This window comes from Nerophis lumbriciformis, linkage group LG33 (assembly GCF_033978685.3).
Source record: "Nerophis lumbriciformis linkage group LG33, RoL_Nlum_v2.1, whole genome shotgun sequence".
NCBI classification, from domain to species: domain Eukaryota; kingdom Metazoa; phylum Chordata; class Actinopteri; order Syngnathiformes; family Syngnathidae; genus Nerophis; species Nerophis lumbriciformis.
In genome coordinates, this window is record NC_084580.2 from 19667501 (window position 1) to 19690000 (window position 22500).

The following is a 22500-nucleotide window of genomic DNA, read 5'->3' on the forward strand; positions in this document are numbered from 1 at the left end:
GGTCTTCCTTTTGAATATCACCATGGGTGGAAGTTTCTGGCCATTAGCATGGCAAGCTAGAACCACAGTGAAGGATGACTTCTCATTCCCTGTGGTGCGAATATTCACCGTACGTGCTCCCGTTGTATCCACAGTGCGGTTCACAGGAATATCAAAAGTCAGTGGAACCTCGTCCATGTTGATAATGTTCTCTGGCCGGATCTTTTTTTCAGCTATCTTGTTTTTACAATATGCACGGAAAGTAGCCAGCTTTTCTTGAAAGTCTTTAGGCAGTTGCTGTGAAATAGTAGTCCGTGTGCGGATGGAGAGATTGCGTCTTTTCATGAACCGGATCCCTGTCGCTTAGTAGGAGCCATTTTGTGGTCTTTACAGATGTAAACACACAAAGGAAATGAAACGTAATATCCGCGCGCTTTTTCTTCTTCTACGCGGGCGGGTGGTTGCTTACAGTAGAAGAAGAAGCGCTTCCTCTTCTATGGGGGCGGGTGCTTACCTTGGCGGTTGCTTGCGTAGAAGAAGAAGCACTTCCTCTTCTACGGGGAAAAAAGATGGCGGCTGTTTACCGTAGTTGCGAGACCGAAACTTTATGAAAATGAATCTTAATATTAATCCATATATAAAGCGCACCGGGTTATAAGGCGCACTGTCAGCTTTTGAGAAAATTTGTGGTTTTTAGGTGCGCCTTATAGTGCGGAAAATACGGTAAACACAACAGAACAAATACCCAGAATCCCTCTTCCGAGACGCTACAATATACACCCCCCCGCTACCACCAAACCCAAACTGGTGATAATGTTCCCCTTAAACGGCCCTGTGGGGACGGATTAATAATCCAACCGTATTCCGTACAGCTCCTTTGCGTCCTTTGTTGCCGAGCCAACGTCCTTGCTTTGAAGGCCCTCATGGCTTGGAGATGGCTTCCAGATAGCGCCGGCTTCCGCATGCTCTCTCCCCGGGGACTCTATCTAGCCGAGCGTGGTGGCAGGTGAGGAGCCGCGGCGACACGAGGTCATGCATACATGCAAGCTGCGGCGACGCGCTCTGACAACACCATCCATTCTCCGCTTTCTTCCTCCATCATCTTGCAGTTGCATGCTGATGAGGCCATAAATGAATCATCGGCATGTCGTCCAACATGCGTCTCTCACACACTTCGGCATCGGGCGCGCCCCTCCTCGGCTGCATTAAAAAGCTCATTAGCAAGCTAATTAAACACATTCCTCTCTTTTAGCTTCTTCTCAATCTCCCCTTTTTGCTCACACTCCATCACCTCCTGCTTTTCCACATCGGCGGACCCGGCCGCCGTCTGTCCCGGCGCCCACGTCCTCGCATGCCGCCAAGTATTAAGGGAATTAAACCCAGGTCAGCCATTACATTTCCACACACAATTAGCTTCGCTGAGCCCAAATCCTGGCGTGGCGCTCGCCCTCGGGGGGGGGATCGGTGCTCGAGAGCCAAGGAGCTGGCACGCGACCTGGATACGCCATGTGAGATTCCTGCCGGGCAGGAAAGTATTGCAAGTGTGCTTCATTCATTATACATCGCCGGAGAGAGACCGGGTGCCAGGCGAAACAACGTTGTCAGCAAACACAGTTAAAGGGGAACATTATCACAATTTCAGAAGGGTTAAAACCATTAAAAATCAGTTCCCAGTGGCTTATTATATTTTTCGAAGTTTTTTTTCAAAATTTTACCCATCACGCAATATCCCTAAAAAAGTTTAAATTTTAACCATCGTTATAAACACCCGTCCATTTTCCTGTGACGTCACCAGAGGTGGGTAGAGTAGCCAGAAATTGTACTCAAGTAAGAGTACTGTTACTTTAGAGATTTATTACTCAAGTAAAAGTAAGGAGTAGTCACCCAAATATTTACTTGAGTAAAAGTAAAAAGTATGTTGTAAAAAAACTACTCAAGTACTGAGTAACTGATGAGTAACATACACACACATATCATATATATATATATATACATACATACATTGATATATACAGTATATATTTTATATTTATTTTTTTTGCCGTTTTTGTTTACATGTTAATAGTGTTTTAATGAATATACATGCATGTTTAACACATATAGATTCCTTTCTTTCATGAAGACAAGAATATAAGTTGGTGTATTACCTGATTCTGATGACTTGCATTGATCGTAATCAGACAGTAGTGATGACAAACGTCCACGTTTTCAAAATGGAGGAGAAAAAAAGTTCCTCCTTTCTGTCTAATACCACATGAAAGTGGTTGGTTTTTGGCATCTTATTTGTCCAGCTTCCATATTCGTTTTTATACACTTTACAAGAAATACATTGGCGGCAAACCTCCGTAGCTTGCTAGCTTGTTTGCGCAGGCTTTCGGAGACTCTTATTTTGAAAGCGCAGGCGCGATGGAGCGGCACTTTTATTGTGAAGACAGCAACTGTGCAGTCAGTCTTTAGGCTTTTGAAGGGGTGTACGGTTGAAATACAAAAGGGTCTTTTTTCCTTCACACTTTTGATTGATTGATTGGAACTTGTATTAGTAGATTGCACAGTACAGTACATATTCCGTACAAATGACCACTAAATGGTAACACCCCAATAAGTTTTTCAACTTGTTTAAGTCAGGTCATGTGACCGCCTGGCTCTGTTTGATTGGTCCAACGTCACCAGTGACTGCATCTGATTGGTGGAACGGAGTGAACGTCACCAGTGACTGTATTTGTTGAAACGCAGGCACTATGAAGGTCTGTCTGACGGACCAAAACAAACAAAGCGTGCATTAACAGATCGATAAAAATTAGTAGCGAGTAGCGAGCTGAATGTAGATAAAAGTAGCGGAGTAAAAGTAGCGTTTCTTCTCTATAAATATACTCAAGTAAAAGTAAAAGTATGTTGCATTAAAACTACTCTTAGAAGTACAATTTATCCCAAAAGTTACTCAAGTAGATGTAACGGAGTAAATGTAGCGCGTTACTACCCACCTCTGGACGTCACACAGTGAAGCCAACACAAACAAACATGGCGGAAAGAACAGCAAGCTATAGCGACATTAGCTCGGATTCAGACTCGGATTTCAGCGGCTTAAGCGATTCAACAGATTACGCATGTATTGAAACGGATGGTTGTAGTGTGGAGGCAGGTAGCGAAAACGAAATTGAAGAAGAAACTGAAGCTATTGAGCCATATCGGTTTGAACCGTATGCGAGCGAAACCGACGAAAGCGACACGGGAGAAAGCGAGGACAGATTCGGCGATCGCCTTCTAACCAACGATTGGTATGTGTTTGTTTGGCATTAAAGGAAACTAACAACTATGAACTAGGTTTACAGCATATGAAATACATTTGGCAACAACATGCACTTTGAGAGTGCAGACAGCCCAATTTTCATTAATTAATATAGCGGCGTTTTAAAAAGTCATTAATTCTACTTTTTGAAACCGATACCGATTGTCAGGTTCAAACACTGATGACATCTATTAAACAAGACAAGAGGCAAAGAATCAAACAGAGGCAGAATTCAATTTGGACTCAATATTGAGGAGAAAACGTGTCGACTTGTAACCTCTTACAGTGTCACCCACGCTCTGCCAAAAGATTGCACTCCTCCTTCTTTATTTGACTTTCTCACCCCCACCTGACCACAGCTGCTTCCAGAGGGAAGTGGGTCGTAAACAGCGTTGCCTTTGGTTACCGAACAGTTCAAAAGGAGAGGTCGTAGAATAGTTCAAAAAGAGTTCCATAAAATACTTCAAAGAGAGTTCCATAGAATAGTTCAAAGATAGTGGCAGCACGGTGGAGAGGGGTTAGTGCGTCTGCCTCACAATACGAAGGTCCTGAGTAGTCGTGAGTTCAACCCCGGCCTCGGGATCTTTCTGTGTGGAGTTTGCATGTTCTCCTCGTGACTGCGTGGGTTCCCTCCGGGTACTCCGGCTTCCTGCCACCTCCAAAGACATGCACCTGGGGATAGGTTGATTGGCAACACTAAAAAAAATTGGCCCTAGTGTGTGAATGTGAGTGTGAATGTTGTCTGTCTATCTGTGTTGGCCCTGCGATGAGGTGGCGACTTGTCCAGGGTGTACCCCGCCTTACGCCCGATTGTAGCTGAGATAGGCTCCAGCACCCCCCGCGACCCCGAAGGGAATAAGCGGTAGAAAAATGGATGGATGGATGGAATATATTCTGTAGACATACCCTCATCCGCGCTCTTTTCCTGAAAGCTGATCTGTCCAGTTTTGGAGTTGATGTCAGCAGGCCAGGGAAGCTAGGGTCGATATTCTTCTCTTGATCATCTTCGGTGGCATAAGGGACGGTGTGAGCCAAGACATCCAGGGGGTTTAGCTCGCTCGTCTGTGGGAACAAACTGCCGCCATTGCTTGCCGTGCTACCGAGGTCCTTTGTCCCTGAATTGCTCACACACTCCGGCAGATTCAATGGGGGTCCGGCGGCAGATTTCTTTGACTTTATCGTTGGAAATGCATCTGCTTTGAGTGTCGCAGGATATCCACACATTCTTGCCATCTCTGTCGTAGCATAGCTTTCGTCGGTAAAGTGTGCGGAACAGAAGTCCAATTTCTTGCCACTTTCGCATCTTTGGGCCACTGGTGCAACTTGAATGTGTTGTTACACCTTCCGACAACACACCGACGAGGCATGATGTCTCCAAGGTACGGAAAACAGTGGAAAAAAACGGAAAATAACAGAGCTGATTTGACTCGGTGTTTGAATAAATGGCAGATTGCTTCCCGAGAGCGAATAATAGAAAGGCGTTTAATTCGCCAAAATTCACCCATTTAGAGTTCGGAAATCGGTTAAAAAAATATATGGTCTTTTTTCTGCAACATCAAGGTATATATTGACGCTTACATAGGTCTGGTGATAATGTTCCCCTTTAAGACTGGCTGCAAGCGTCGGAATCACCGGAGAAAGAAACAATCGCCCGGAGCGTGAGAGTCCATGAATAAGTTAACTCAGTCACTTCTTAGCCAAATACCCTATTTTTCAGACTATAAGGCGCACTTAAAATCCTTTCATTTTCTCAAAACTCGATAGTGCGCCTTATAATTTTGGAATGATTTTGGTTAGGGGTGTGGGAAAAAATCGATTCGAATTCAAATCGCCATTCTCACGTTGTACGATTCAGTATCGATTAGGGATGTCGGCCGATATTTGCCAAAAAATGCGTATCGGCAAGGCATGGGAAAATGCCGATCCAGATCCAGTTTTAAAAAAAAAACTCCGGTCCGTGTTTTCCAACGCACCGATTTAAATAATACATTCCACTTTTCTGCTACTCCCTAATTTCCGTTCCGCATTTTCCAGCACACCTTCAACACATCCACAGGTCTGTGGATTCTCACGCAGTTGCTTTTAGCTGCTGGCATTACACGACAGGCTCTTCTCACTCTTTCCTGTGTCTCCCTCTCACAGACAGCAAGCGCACCTTCTTACACACGTCACATACTGTCACGTCATACGTCACATACTGTCACGACACACGTCACATACTGTCACGTCATACGCCACGTACGTATACGTCCTCTACCAGCAGAGAGGTAGCAGCATGGCTAACGTTAGCTGTGATGCTAGCGCAGTCGTGTGACCAACGTTCTCTCTAAGGTGCGCGCTTATGCAATTGCGCACTGTTTAAGCGTCCTCTGCGCATAGCAAATCTATGCCACGCACAAAATCAAATAAAAAAATAAGCGCATAACAATTTTCGACACACCGACACGACAGAGAAAACAGTTTTCGTCATCATTGTTCAAATATTGTGACGTCTGTCGAGACGCTTATCTCCATTCGGTGCCACACGCTCACACCATCAAAATGCCGAGGCAAACATTTCCACATCAACACTGTATGAAACAATTAGTGATTTTTTCAGTTGGGATTTCCTTCTCTGCATGAAAGTTTAAAAGTAGCATATATTAATGCAGTATGAAGAAGAATGTTTTAATGTAGACATGCAAGCCTTGAAAGAAAATGTTGAAAATCAAGACTACATTTCCTGCAAATGGGTGCATTTCTACCCTATGTTTTAACTTTAGATTTATTCTCATATCAAACTCTTTTGGCTGTCTTTTTGACACTTACATCCGGCGCCCCCCTCCACACCCTGGATTATAAATAATGTAAACAATTCAATGTGATTATCTTGTGTGATGACTGTATTATGATGATAGTATATATCTGATAGTATATATCTGTATCATGAATCAATTTAAGTGGACCCCGACTTAAACAAGTTGAAACACTTATTGGGGTGTTACCATTTAGTGGTCAATTGTACGGAATATGTACTTCACTGTGCAACCTACTAATAAAAGTCTCAATCAATCAATCAAAACACATAGAATCATCATACTGCTGTGATTATATGCATCAAGTGTTCATTCAAGGCTAAGGCAAAATATCGAGATATATATCGTGTATCGCAATATGGCCTTAAAATATCGCAATATTAAAAAAAGGCCATATCGCCCAGCCCTTGTTTCAATGATGCCATTTCTGTTTGTCATGTATAATTTTGTCTATTTTGTGTTTATCCTTGAATAAACAGGTCAGTTTCTTGTTACCAACCATTGTGTATTATTCAAACTCCCCTAATTCAGCTGGCTAGTTGTTATCAAGAGTACTAAAACCCTTTTCAACATGATTCTGACAACTAAGTAGGCTAAATAACTTTAAACTTTAATACATGCTCGGGTAGGCCAGTATCGGTCAGTATCGGTATCGGATGGGAAGTGCAAAAACAATATCGGTATCGGATCGGAAGTGCAAAAACCTGGATCGGGACATCCCTAGTATCGATTCTCATTTTTCAAAAATCGATTTAATTTTTTATTTTTTATTTTTTAATTAATCAATCCAACAAAACAATACTCAGCAATACCATAACAAAGCAATCCAGTTCCAAAACCAAACCCGACCCAGCAACACTCAGAACTGCAATAAACAGAGCAATGGAGAGGAGACACAAACACCACACAGAACAATCCAAAAGTAGTGAAACAAAAATGAATATTATCAACAACAGTATCAATATTAGGTACAATTTCAACGTAACAGTGATTAAAAATCCCTCATTGACATTATCATTAGACATATATAAAAATTGCTGGATATGACTTTAAAGTATAACAAACCATGCATCACTATAGCTCTTGTCTCAAAGTACCGTATTTTCCGCACTATAAGGCGCACCTAAAAACCACACATTTTCTCAAAAGCTGACAGTGCGCCTTATAACCCGGTGCGCTTTATTACGATTCATTTTCATAAAGTTTCGATCTCGCAACTTCGGTAAACAGCCGCCATCTTTTTTCCCGGTAGAACAGGAAGCGCTTCTTCTTCTACGCAAGCAACCGCCAAGGAAAGCACCCGCCCCCATAGAACAGGAAGCGCTTCTTCTTCTACTGTAAGCAACCACCCGCCCCCGGAAGAAGAAGAAAAAACGCGCGGATATCACCGTACGTTTCATTTCCTGTTTACATCTGTAAAGACCACAAAATGGCTCCTACTTAGCGACAAGGATCCGGTTCATAAAAAGACGCAATCTCTCCATCCGCACACGGATTACTACCGTATTTCACAGCAACTGATATTCCTGTGAACCGCACTGTGGAACGGGAGCACGTACGGTGAATATTCGCACCACAGGGAATGAGAAGTCATCCTTCACTGTGGTTCTAGCTTGCCATGCTAACTTCCACCCATGGTGATATTCAAAAGGAAGACCTTGCCAAAAGAGACCTTTCCAGCCGGCGTCATCATAAAAGCTAACTCGAAGGGATGGATGGATGAAGAAAAGATGAGCGAGTGGTTAAGGGAAGTTTACGCGAAGAGGCCGGGTGGCTTTTTTCACACAGCTCCGAAGGCGAACACACCTTCACTAAGACGGGCAGACAGCGCCGGACGACATACGCCAACATTTGCCAGTGGATCGTAAATGCCTGGGCAGATATTTCGGTCACAACTGTGGTCCGAGCTTTCCGGAAGGCAGGATTCACAGAACAACAGCGACACTGACTCCGATGACTTCGACGAGACGGAACCGGCCATTTTGGATACCACGCTTGCGCAACTTTTCAATTCGGACACCGAAGACGAAGAATTCGAAGGATTTACGAATGAAGAATAACTTCAGAAGGTGAGCGCTATGTTTATTTTGTGTGTTGTGACATTAACGTTCGAGCAACATTATGTTACTATTGCTCTACACCATTTTGAATTTTACTATGTTTGTGATTGCACATTTGCGTACATTTTGGGACAGAGTTGTTAGAACGCTGGTTTTCAATATATTATTAAAGTTTGACTGAACTATCTGACTGTTTTTTTGACATTCCCTTTAGCGCAGCGTAGGCGCGGCTTATAATCCGGGGCGGCTTATTGGTGGACAAAGTTATGAAATATGTAATTCATTGAAGGTGCGGCTAATAATCCGGTGCGCCTTATAGTGCGGAAAATACGGTAGGTGTACTGTCACCACCTGTCACATCACTCTGTGACTTATTTTGAGTTTTTTGCTGTTTCCCTGTGTGTAGTCTTTTAGTACTTGTCTTGCGCTCCTATTTTGGTGGCTTTTTCTCTTTTTTTTGGTATTTTCCTTTAGCAGTTTCATGTCTTCCTTTGAGCGATATTTCCCGCATCTACTTTGTTTTAGCAATCAAGAATATTTCAGTTGTTTTTATCCTTCTTTGTGGGGACATAGTTGATTGTCATGTCGTGTTCGGATGTACTTTGCTCCACAGTAAGTCTTTGCTGTCGTCCAGCATTCTGTTTTTGTTTACTTTGTAGCCAGTTCAGTTTTAGTTTCGTTCTGCATAGCTTTCTCTAAGCTTCAATGCCTTTTCTTAGGGGCACTCACCTTTTGTTTATTTTTGGCTTAAGCATTAAACACCTTTTTACCTGCACCCTGCCTCCCGCTGTTTCCGACATTTACAAAGCAATTAGCTCCATGCTGCCACCTACTGATATGGAAGAGTATTACACGGTTACTCTGCCGAGCTCTAGACAGCACCGACACTCAACAACAACACATCATTTGCAGACTATAATTACTGATTTGCAAAAAATATTTTTAACCCTAATAGGGGAAATGACATAATCTCCCACGGCACACCAGACTGTATCTCACGGCACACACTAGTGTGCCGCGGCACCGTGGTTGAAAAACATTGCACTAGTGCATCAACAACGCTGGAAATGTGTCCCGTGGAAAAAGCGTCCGACAGGAACTCTCTAATAACTAAAGTTCCTTGGGTGAATAATGTAAACTCACTACACCGGTAGTTTTTAGCGCTTCCATAGCGAGATATAAGTTAGAACTTTACGCTACTTTATATTAGAAATGGCAACAGCAGAGGTTGAATGTCCCTTAACAAGAAGCTTATCAACTACGGAGTCGGCACGGACTACAATGAATTTACTTTACTTAGACTTATTCATTCATTCGTGTATTTCTTTGGCAGAGACAACATTGCTGCTACCCATAGGTAACGGATGTCAAAGTACATAAGACTTATAGCTACAGGCTAATTTGCAACCCTTGCCCCTGGTTAGGCTTTTAAAAAAAGATGAGAGAAGTGTAAAACACATACAAAGGATTAAGACAAGAACAAAAATAAAAAAAACATTGACAATAATTGGCCCCATTTGTCCATACTACACCCAGTTCTAGTGCTCACACTTCTGATTTGGCTTAGTTGGCCACATGCGTGGACAACACCTTTTAGCTCTTTTTTCCAAAATTGTCTAAACTACTGAATTGGGGTCTTATGGCCACTTATGTGGACACTTATACTGCCATCTGGTGGTGTCAGAACATACAACATAACATACAATGGAATTTGGAAAAAAAAGTGTAAAAATAAGAATTAGCATGTCACTACACATGAAGTACACATTTGTGTACTTATGGACTAAGTACATCATATAAAAAGATGATTCTTAGTTTTTATTCCAATTAGGGTCCAATAAGCCCAAATAGCAAAGAGAAATAAAAAAAAACGTGTAAACAAACAGCTTTGGCCTTAAGAGGTTAAGCCACTTATGCAGATCTCAAATACGCATCAGCAGGTACCAGAAGGTAAGAAAAGTTGTATTTGCATAATATTGTGAAACAAAACGCCACATAATATGTCTGCTAATGGGTGCCATTTTGCGGTCCTTATACACACACACCATAATAATACTTGTATCCTTGACTACGGTAGCCGTAATGGGCCGACAATCCATCAAGCGGTGCGGCATCAAAGTCGTACTAAAACATTTTGACATATTTTTGAGTGCCGTGTGTAATGTTCTTTATTTTCAATGGAACATTTAAAGTTTTGGTGTTGTTTACTGGCGTCATCTTGCGGTCTACACGTATCTCTTATGTGTGACTGCCATCTACTGGTCACAAATAAATGTACCAAATAAAAATAGCTTCGAGGTCGACAAGCACAACCACGATTATTCCGTATATTAGGCGCACTGTCGATTTTTGAGGAAATGAAAGGGTTTTAAGTGCGCCTTATAGTCCGAAAAATACGGTACGTTGTTTACTACACTATGCAAACTTTTCTATTTACTAGAGATGTCGATAAATGCGTTAAAATGTAATATCGGAAATTATCGTTTTTTTTATTATCGGTATCGTTTTTTTTTTATTAAATCAACATAAAAAACACAAGATACACTTACAATTAATGCACCAACCCAAAAAACCTTCCTCCCCCATTTACACTCATTCACACAAAAGGGTTGTTTCTTTCTGTTATTAATATTCTGGTTCCTACATTATATAGTTAAAAGTTAAAGTACCAATGATTGTCACACACACACACTAGGTGTGGCGAAATTATTCTCTGCATTTGACCCATCACCCTTGATCACCCCCTGGGAGGTGAGGGGAGCAGTGAGCAGCAGCAGTGGCCGCGCCCGGGAATCATTTTTGGTGATTTAACCCCCAATTCCAACCCTTGATGCTGAGTGCCAAGCAGGGAGGTAGTGGGTCCCATTTTTATAGTCTTTGGTATGACTCGGCCGGGGTTTGAACTCACAACCTACCGATCTCAGGGCGGACACTCTAACCACTAGGCCACTAGGCTACTGGTCACAAATAAATGTACCAAATAAAAATAGCTTCGAGGTCGATAAGCACAACCACAGTTATTCCGTGCATTAGGCGCACCGTCGATTTTTGAGGAAATGAAAGGGTTTTAAGTGCGCCTTATAGTCCGAAAAATACGGTACGTTGTTTACTACACTATGCGAACTTTTCTATTTACTAGAGATGTCGATAAATGCGTTAAAATGTAATATCGGAAATTATCGTTTTTTTTATTATCGGTATCGTTTTTTTTGTTGTTTTTTTTTGTTTTGTTATTAAATCAACATAAAAAACACAAGATACACTTACAATTAGTGCACCAACCCAAAAAACCTCCCTCCCCCACTCATTCATACAAAAGGGTTGTTTCTTTCTGTTATTAATATTCTGGTTCCTACATTATATATCAATATATATCAATACAGTCTGCCGGAATACAGTCCGTAAGCACACTAATAGTACTAACCTTTAACAGTTAATTTTACTCATTTTCATTAATTACTGGTTTCTATGTAACTGTTTTTATATTGTTGTACTTTCTTTTTTATTTAAGAATTTTTTTTAAATTTATTTATCTTATTTTATTAATTAAAAAAAAAAAGTACCTTATCTTCACGATACCTGGTTGTCCAAATTAGGCATAATAATGTGTTAATTCCACGACTGTATGTATCGGTTGATATCGGTATCGGTTGATATCGGTATCAGTAATTAAAGAGTCTGATATCGGCAAAAAGCCATTATCGGACATCCCTACTATTTACCAATTAAGTTTGTAAATGGAGGTTACACTGTGTCAGTGGCAGAGGCGACAAAACCCTTTGAGCTCTGAAAGAGAGAGCGAAGGATTCTAACAACAAGCGCGGATATAATTTGCTTCTTTGTAGGCGCGCCATATTTTTCTTCAAGGAGACATCTTATTCCAACCAGCCCCGGGGGCAGAGTCATCGCTCTGCGAGGGGGGACGCTTCATCCTCCTACTTCACAGCTGTCCTACACAATGCAAGTCCTGATTACATCATTCGTGTTTTTAAAAAAAATGTATTTGCGAAGCTCTTCTACTAGTGCAGACTCGTTACATACTATAATATATTTAGCACCAAAAGGTTGGTCCGACATGGCTAACAAACTCTCGCTCTAGGTGCACATGTCGTACAAACCCCGTTTCCATATGAGTTGGGAAATTGTGTTAGATGTAAATATAAACGGAATACAATGATTTGCAAATCCTTTTCAACCCATATTCAGTTGAATATGCTACAAAGACAACATATTTGATGTTCACATTTTTTTTTTGGAAATAATAACTTAGAATTTCATGGCTGCAACACGTGCCAAAGTAGTTGGGAAAGGGCATGTTCACCACTGTGTTACATGGCCTTTCCTTTTAGCAACACTCAGTAAAGGTTTGGGAACTGAGGAGACACATTTTTGAAGCTTCTCAGGTGGAATTCTTTCCCATTCTTGCTTGATGTACAGCTTAAGTTGTTCAACAGTCCGGGGGTGTCCGTTGTGCTATTTTAGGCTTCAGAATGCGCCACACATTTTCAATGGGAGACAGGTCTGGACTACAGGCAGGCCAGTCTAGTACCCGCACTCTTTTACTATGAAGCCACGTTGATGTAACACATGACTTGGCATTGACTTGCTGAAATAAGCAGGGGCGTCCATGATAACGTCAATATATGTTGCTCCAAAACCTGTATGTACCTTTCAGCATTAATGGCGCCTTCACAGATGTGTAAGTTACCCATGTCTTGGGCACAAATACACCCCCATACCATCACAGATGCTGGCTTTTCAACTTTGCGCCTATAACAATCCGGATGGTTCTTTTCCTCTTTGGTCCGGAGGACACGACGTCCACGGTTTCCAAAAAAAATTTGAAATGTGGACTCGTCAGACCACAGAACACTTTTCCACTTTGTATCAGTCCATCTTAGATGAGCTCAGGCCCAGCGAAGCCGACGGCGTTTCTGGGTGTTGTTGATAAACGGTTTTCGCCTTGCATAGGAGAGTTTTAACTTGCACTTACAGATGTAGCGACCAACTGTAGTTACTGACAGTGGGTTTCTCAAGTGTTCCTGAGCCCATGTGGTGATATCCTTTACACACTGATGTCGCTTGTTGATGCAGTACAGCCTGAGGGATCGAAGGTCACGGGCTTAGCTGCTTACGTGCAGTGATTTCTCCAGATTCTCTGAACCCTTTGATGATATTACGGACCGTAGATGGTGAAATCCCTAAATTCCTTGCAATACCTGGTTGAGAAAGGTTTTTCTTAAACTGTTCAACAGTTTGCTCACGCATTTGTTGACAAAGTGGTGACCCTCGCCCCGTCCTTGTTTGTGAATGACTGAGCATTTCATGGAATCTACTTTTATACCCAATCATGGCACCCACCTGTTCCCAATTTGCATGTTCACCTGTGGGATGTTCCAAATACGTGTTTGATGAGCATTCCTCAACTTTATCAGTATTTATTGCCACCTTTCCCAACTTCTTTGTCACGTGTTGCTGGCATCAAATTCTAAAGTTAATGATTACCGTATTTTCCGCACCATAAGGCGCACCTAAAAACCTCCAATGTTCTCAAAGCTGACAGTGCGCCTTATAATCCGGTGCGCCTTATATATGGACCAATATTGAGCCACAACAGGTCTCGCAACTACGGGATGCATAACGTAACCCCAGCCTCTACTGTAGCGTCTATTCAATGCGCCTTATAATGCGGTGCGCCTTGTATATGAACAACGTTTTAAAGTAGGCCATTCATTGAAGGTGCGCCTTATAATCCGGTGCGCCTTATAGTGCGGAAAATACGGTATATGAAAAAAAAAAAATGTTTATGAGTTTGAACATCAAATATGTTGTCTTTGTAGCATATTCAACTGAATATGGGTTGAAAAGGATTTGCAAATCATTGTATTCCGTTTATATTTACATCTAACACAATTTCCCAACTCATATGGAAACGGGGGTTTGTACATCCAACCTGATTCTTCAGCTTGACGACGTTATTGAAGCAAGGGTGGGCAGTCACGTGACAAAAAAAACACACTCCACACACTTCTAAAAGTGAAAAAGGATCCCTTCACTCCCGCTCGCCCCCAACCGCGAGGGTGCGCAGCGGGCAGCTGGCTGAGCGCCGCATGTTCTCAGCATGGTTTCACTTCTGCAAATATTGCATTGAGTAAAAGGTTGGAACGTCAGAACATGTCATACGCGCTGATTTTACGCTCCAACTTGGGAGACATTAAGCGTCTAAAGCTGGCCTGGGCAATTATTTTGACTCGGGGGGGGGGCACTTTTAGAGAAAAAAATGTGTCTGGGGGCCGGTATATCTATTTTTAGGGACACTAATACAAAACCTCACAATAATGAATGCTAAAAACGTCATGACAGACCGCCTTAAAAAAACGTAATGGAATTTAAATTTTTTCTATGAACGATAAAACACTGAATATTGACAAAATATGAACGTCACAACCCCTTTCGATCGACATATTTTACAATCAAGTGAAACGCAACAAACAGCGAAATATGAACATGAAGGGTAAACAAACCCCACCTACAATCTGATATATCACTGAGCTTTAGAACTTTGTTGTGAAAATCTCCTTCCACGTCTGTCCCTGACACCCGCATTTCAGGCTGGACACTCTGGAAACACTCTGTGGAAACGCTTCCCGCCCACACTGCTTGGTGCCTCGTCTGAGCTGCTGTGACTTAGGTTACCATAGTAACTAATTACATGACCATTGTAACTAATTAGATTACCATAGTAACTAATATATCATGCAAAAGCGCAGATTCCAACCTTTGAAAGACTTAGTATAGTTGAAGACTTACGGTCATTAGAAAACATCACTACACATCATAATGGTAGCTACACTTTCCATCTTCCATCCATCCATCCATCCATCTTCTACCGCTTATTCCCTTCGGGGTCGCGGGGGTTGCTGGAGCCTATCTCAGCTACAATCGGGCGGAAGGCGGGGTACTTTCCATCTTGAAGATCTAAAAATTTTTTGGGGGAATGTCCGGCGGGCCAGATTGAATGTTACTATGGTAATCTAATTAGTTACTATGGTAATCGACGTCACAGCAACTCAGACAAGGCACCAAGCAGTGTGGGCGGGGAGCGTTTCCACAGACGCGGAAGGAGATTTTCACAACAAAGTTCTAAAGCTTAGTGATATATAGAATATAAACTACTTTATTGATCCCTGGGGGAAATTCAGCAAATATCAGATGTATCAGATTGTAGGTGGGGTTTATTTTGTACCCTTCGCGTTCATATTTCACTTTGTGTTGCGTTTCACTTGATTGTAAAATACGTCGATCGAAAGGGGGTGTGACGTTCATATTTTGTCAATATTCAGTGTTTTATCATTCATAGAAAAACGTAAAATTCCATTACGTTTTTTAATGCGGTCTGTCATAACGTTTTTAGCATTCATCCATTGTCTACCGCTTGTCCCTTTTGGGGTCGCGGGGGGTGCTGGAGCCTATCTCAGCTGCGTTCGGGCGGAAGGCGGGGTACACCCTGGACAAGTCGCCACCTCATCACAGGGCCAACACAGATAGACAGACAACATTCACACTCACATTCACACACTAGGGACCATTTAGTGTTGCCAATCAACCATTCAATCAGACATTATTGTATTAGTGTTCCTAAAAATAGATATACCGGCCCCCAGACACATTTTTTTTCTCTAAAAGTGGCCCCAGAGTCAAAATAATTGCCCAGGCCTGATTTACAATGTACCGTATTTTCCGCACTATAAGGCGCACCTAAAAACCTCACATTTTCTCAAAAGCTGACAGTGCGCCTTATAATCCGGTGCGCCTTATATATGGACCAATATTGAGCCACAACAGGTCTCGCAACTACGGGACTGTAGCGTCTCTTCTATGCGCCTTATAATGCAGTGCGCCTTATAATCCGGTGCGCCTTATAGTGCGGAAAATACGGTAGATTGTCACGGAAGCCATCAAAACTATGAACGAACACGTGGAGTTATGCACTTAACAAAAAATAAAAAGTGAAATAACTGAAAACATGTTTTATATTCTAGTTTCTTCAAAATAGCCACCCTTTGCGCTGATTACTGCTTTGCACACTCTTGGCATTCTCTCCATGAGCTTCAAGAGGTAGTCACCTGAAATGGTTTCCACTTCACAGGTGTTCTCATTGAGTACATACACTATATTGCCAAAAGTATTTGGCCACCTGCCTTGACTCACATATAAACTTGAAGTGTCATCCCATTCCTAAACCCATAGGGTTCAATAGGATGTGGGTCCACCTTTTGCAGCTATTACAGCTTCAACTCTTCTGGGAAGGCTGTCCACAAGGTTGCGGAGTGTGTTTATAGGAATTTTCCACCAATCTTCCAAAAGATGACAAACTGATGTTGGTGGAGAAGGCCTGGCTCTCCGTCTCCGTTCTAATTCATCCCAAAGGTGTTCTATGGGGTTCAGGTCAGGACTCTGTGCAGGCCAGTCAAGTTCATCCACACCAGACTCTGGTATATGTATATATATGTATACATATATATGTATGTATATATATATATATATATATATATATACATATATAGGTATATATATGTATGTATATATATACATATATATGTATATATATATGTATGTATATATATATATATGTATATATATATGTATGTATGTATATATATACATATATATGTATATATATATATACACATATATATGTATATATATACATACATATATGTATATATACATACATATATATGTATATATATACATATATATGTATATATATAGATACATATATATGTATATATATACATACATATATATATACATATATATGTATATATATATATATACATACATATATATGTATATATATATATACATACATATATATCTTAATAAGGTTATCCAAAAAATAGTGCTCGATACCGTAGTAGAGCGCAATATATGTATGTGTGGGAAAAAAAATCACAAGACTATTTCATCTCTACAGGCCTGTTTCATGAGGGGGTTCCCTCAATCATCAGGAGATTTTAATGGGAGCATTCACATACCATGGTTTATATAGGGCACAGAGTGGGTGGGTACAGGCTGGTGTAGGGGCGTGGTGATTGGCTCATGTGTTACCTAGGAGGTGTTTCCGTCTGTGGCGGCATGCCGATACAATTTCGCTGCGCTTGTTGAGGGATGACAGGTCTGGACGGTAAATAATAAACAGTTTCTCTTTCAAGCATAGGTTGCATCTTTTATTACCACTATTGTAAGGTGTGCTGGATGCAAGAATTTGCCATGTTATTGAATATTCAACATTATTGTCTTTGAGGTCCCAAATGTGTTTGCTGAGTTCTGTGGTATTCCGCAGGTTTTGGTTCCTGAAAGAAGCCTTGTGATTGTTCCATCTGGTTTTAATGTATATGTAGGATTAACCGAGGGAGAGTTTAAAACCAGATGGAACAATCACAAGGCTTCTTTCAGGAACCAAAACCTGCGGAATACCACAGAACTCAGCAAACACATTTGGGACCTCAAAGACAATAATGTTGAATATTCAATAACATGGCAAATTCTTGCATCCAGCACACCTTACAATAGTGGTAATAAAAGATGCAACCTATGCTTGAAAGAGAAACTGTTTATTATTTACCGTCCAGACCTGTCATCCCTCAACAAGCGCAGCGAAATTGTATCAGCATGCCGCCACAGACGGAAACACCTCCTAGGTAACACATGAGCCAATCACCACGCCCCTACACCAGCCTGTACCCACCCACTCTGTGCCCTATATAAACCATGGTATGTGAATGCTCCCATTAAAATCTCCTGATGATTGAGGGAACCCCCTCATGAAATAGGCCTGTAGAGATGAAATAGTCTTGTGATTTTTTTTCCCACACATACATATACATACATATATATGTATACATACACATATATATATATATATATATATATATATATATATATATATATATATTTTTTTTTTTTTAATCTTGGGACTTCCTGCGGATTTTGGGCCGTAGTTTGGGGAACCACTGTTCTGTATCATAAACAATGCCTTTCACCTAGATAGTAAAATGATGTGGACATAAACTGAGAAGTTGGTCCACTTTGACAGCCAACTTAGACCCGGAAATGGCGAGAAAGACACGAAAAGACGCCGGTTTGCACCTACCCTTCTTTATGTAACCCTTCGCGAGGACTACGAGTCATTCTTCATCCAAACATAAATATACAAACATCCTATCAGTCAACATTCCAGTGAGACCAGACATTGTACAGTAAGTGATGTCCTATTACTTTTGGTTGGCTGTCATGAAGTAAACATGATCTATCATTCTAAGCGTCCATGAAATGAATGTTAAAATATGTCCATAGTAGGGATGATGTTCGAAAACGGTTCTCCCGGTTGTTTGATAAGAAAAGAACCGTTCGATAAGAAACGAACCCATTCCATGGACTCGAATCCCTTTTTGAGAACCGGTTCCCGTTATTGCGGCCACTATAGTAAAGAAAAAGAGTTGGTTCTTTAATCGAATCCCGTCCCACAAGAAATGCCCTGTGGGACATCACAGGAAATGACATAATTTCCTGTGATGTCCCACAGGGCATTTCTTGTGGGACGGGATGTCTCTGTGATCACTATAGGTGAATAGCCATGCCTTGAGGCGTTTTTTCCGGTCCATTATTTTTGCTGCTTGTGTGACATCACAGGAAATGAGGTAGCTCAGTCTAATGACTAAGTTACCTCATTTCCTGTGATGTCCCACAGGGCATTTCTTGTGGGACGGGATGTCTCTGTGATCACTATAGGTGAATAGCCATGCCTTGAGGCGTTTTTTTCCGGTCCATTATTTTTGCTGCTTGTGTGACATCACAGGAAATGAGGTAGCTCAGTCTAATGACTGAGCTACCTCATTTCCTGTGATGTCCCACAGGGCATTTCTTGTGGGACGGGATGTCTCTGTGATCACTATAGGTGAATAGCCATGCCTTGAGGCGTTTTTTTCCGGTCCATTATTTTTGCTGCTTGTGTGACATCACAGGAAATGAGGTAGCTCAGTCTAATGACTGAGCTACCTCATTTCCTGTGATGTCCCACAGGGCATTTCTTGTGGGACGGGATGTCTCTGTGATCACTATAGGTGAATAGCCATGCCTTGAGGCGTTTTTTTCCGGTCCATTATTTTTGCTGCTGACGTAGCTCAGTCTAATGACTGTTACTGTATATATTGGTTTTTCTGAAAAATCCCACTTAATATACTTTGGGTAACAACAGTCAATAATTATTTTTTTTATTTTTTTTAGGGGGGTAACAGTCAATATTTATTTATTTATTTTATTATTATTTTTTCTTAAAAAATAAAAGTGAGCTTTTGTTAAACCAAATATTGTGGGTTTTTTTTCCATATACAACAACCTATCTGGATTCGATGAGAGAATCGATAAGGAATCGGTTCGATAAGAGGATTCGATAATAGGCTCGATAATTTCTTATCAGACATCATCCCTAGTCAATAGTGCACGAATTTTGCATATATACAGTAGGAAGGGGATTCATATGGCCCCGTTTGTTGCGGTTTACCTGACACATGAAACGTGACAATTTTGGGGTGCACTCTCTACTTGAGCCGCCAGACGGCAGTAGAGCGATGCGTATCTTAAAATGTGCAATTCCAACTATGGCCACGGCGTGAGTGGCTGTGTAAAGTGGCACCTTTCATCATTTTCAGCAGACTGCATGGCAAAATGACCGAATGGGGCCATATGAATCCTTTCCCTACAGTGTGTATAAAACCTTTTTAAGCGCTTTGTAGGCAGAATATCTCCGTTGTAAGCGGACTATTGCACGCATTTATTAATTGATAAGAATAATTGATAAGCCCTGCCTTAACCCCACCATCTATAGGCCGGGTGTTAAAGTTGTCTCCCATTTCCACTTACTGCAGTCCCAATATTTCTGCATTTTAAAACATTAACTTATAAAAAAAAAGAAACATATGGCTGAGAAAGGCTGACTCACCCTGAGTAAGTGCTGGTCACCACCTTCAGGCTGCCGGCGTTGCGCAACAGCTTGTCCAAGGTGTTGACGATACGCGAGAACTTGGGCCTCAGGTTGCGCTCCTTCATCCAGCACTCCAACATGAGCTGGTGCAGCACCATGGGACAGTCCATGGGCGGGGGCAGCCGGTAGTCCTGCTCTACTGCTGTCATCACCTGAAGGACAAGAGACTATTGTTATTATTAGGGACCGTATTGTCCCTTTGGGACAGAGAGCCCTACTGTATTTCATGCGTTTTATTATTAGGGCCCGCATGGCCCATTGCATAAGGACTCCCACAGGGAGTCCTTATGCAATGGGACATAAGGACCTATTGAATTTGTAAGGTTTTATTCTTCCTTTATTATTATTCTTCCGCCGCCTCTTTGAGCACTAATTTGACCCACTTAACATGCTTCAAAACTCACTATATTTGACCCACACATCAGGACCTGCGAAAATTGTCTTTTAATAAAAAAAACGAACCCCAAAACTCAAAATTGCGCTCTAGCGCCCCCTAGAAAAAAAAAAAACTAGACTGCCTGTAACTCCCACTAGGAAGGTCGGAGAGACATGAAACAAAAACCTCTATGTAGGTTTGACTTAGACCTAGTTTTCATAATTGTATATCCTCGGGCAAAAATCAACAGGAAGTTGGCAATTCCCCCTTCAAGACAAAAAAGTACTAAAAACAGTCACTTTTGCCTTTTTGAGCTGTAATTTGACCCTCTTAACACGCTTCAAAACTCACCAAACTGAACGCACACATCAGGACTGGCAAAAATTGTGATCTAATAAAAAAAACCTAACCCCAAATTTAAAAATTGCGCTCTAGAGCAATTTTTGAATAAAACGGAGAAAAGAACTGCTCCTCGGAAGACAAAAATGACAAAACTGCCTGTAACTCCCACTGGGAAGGTCGGAGAGACATAAAACAAAATCCTCTCCGTAGGTCTCACTTAGACCTACATTTCATAAATTGACAACCCCCAGCAAAAATCTACAAGAAGCTTGCTATTCCCCCTTCAACACAACATTTTTGTAAAAACCGGTCACCTTTCTTCAAACATTATCTCCTCTGAGCGTGTTTGTTGTTTCGGCTTCAAACTAACACAGGAGAGAGATTGAACCCTTTTGATTAAAAGTTATCGAAAGAGTTTTAATACCGGCTCCGGTTTTGATTTTATGACCCTTCAAAGAGCCGCTGCGCTGATGCTGCTGTTTTTTCAAGAAGGCTGCTTAAAAGCAGGAAGCACCAGCGTGCCCACACAATGCAGACAAGGTAGGTACACTACACAAAAGTATTGGGACAATTCGGACTAAAAGTAGACAAAAGTATTGGGACACTTATGACGAAAACTGAACAAAAGTATTGGGACACTTAGGACTAGCACCTGCCAAATATGCGGGCCCGACCAATGCTGCTTGCAGCTTTAATTATTATTATTCCGCCGCCTCTTTGAGCTGTAATTTGACCCCCTTAACATGCTTCAAAACTCCCCATATTTGACACACACATCAGGACTGGCGAAAATTACCATTTAATCTAAAAACTAAACCCCAAAACTCAAAATTGCGCTCTAGCGCTCCCTAGGAAAAAAACACAGACAAAACTGCTTGTAACATCCCGGTAGGAATGTCATAGAGACATGAAACAAAAACCTCTATGTAGGTCTGACTTAGACCTAGATCTCATAGGTTGACATCCTTCAGCAAAAATCAACAGGGAAGTTGGCAATTCCCCCTTCAAAACAAAAGTTTACTAAAAACAATCACTTTTGCCTCTTTGAGCTGTAATTTGACCCCCTTAACATGCTTCAAAACTCACCAAACTGGACACACACATCAGGACTGGCAAAAATTGCGATATAATAAAAAACAACAACCCCAAAACTCTAAATTGCGCTCCAGCGCCCCCTAGTAAGAAAACACAGACACAACTGCTCCCAGGAAGAAAACTCAGAAAATACTGCCTGTAACTTCCAGTAGGAATGTCTTAGAGACATGAAACAAAAACCTCTATGTATGTCTCACTTAGACCTACATTTCATATATTGACAAGACCCAGCAAAAATCAACAGGAAGTTTGCAATTCCCCCTTCAAAACAAAAGTTTTGTAAAAACCGGTCACCTTTTTTCAAACATTATCTCCTCTGAGCGCGTTTGTCGTGTCGGCTTCAAACTAGCACAGGAGAGAGATTGAACCCTTCTGATTAAAAGTTGACCAAAGAGTTTTAATTACTGCTCCGGTTTGGATTTTATGTGCCGTCAAAGTTGGTCCCGGCCATCGCTGCTTGCAGCTTTAATTACTACTGATATATATATATATATACTGTACATATATATATATATATA

General features: G+C 41.4%; 1 protein-coding gene across 1 annotated transcript in view; it reads right to left on the minus strand.

The window, feature by feature from the left end:
- ephb3a (eph receptor B3a) overlaps nucleotides 1–22500 on the minus strand; it is a 253578-nt gene that overhangs the window by 5964 nt on the left and 225114 nt on the right. Inside the window, exon 14 of the mRNA XM_061928803.2 lies at nucleotides 20128–20321. Within this exon, the coding sequence (XP_061784787.1) occupies nucleotides 20128–20321 (194 nt within the window). The remainder of the gene's footprint in view (nucleotides 1–20127; nucleotides 20322–22500) is intronic.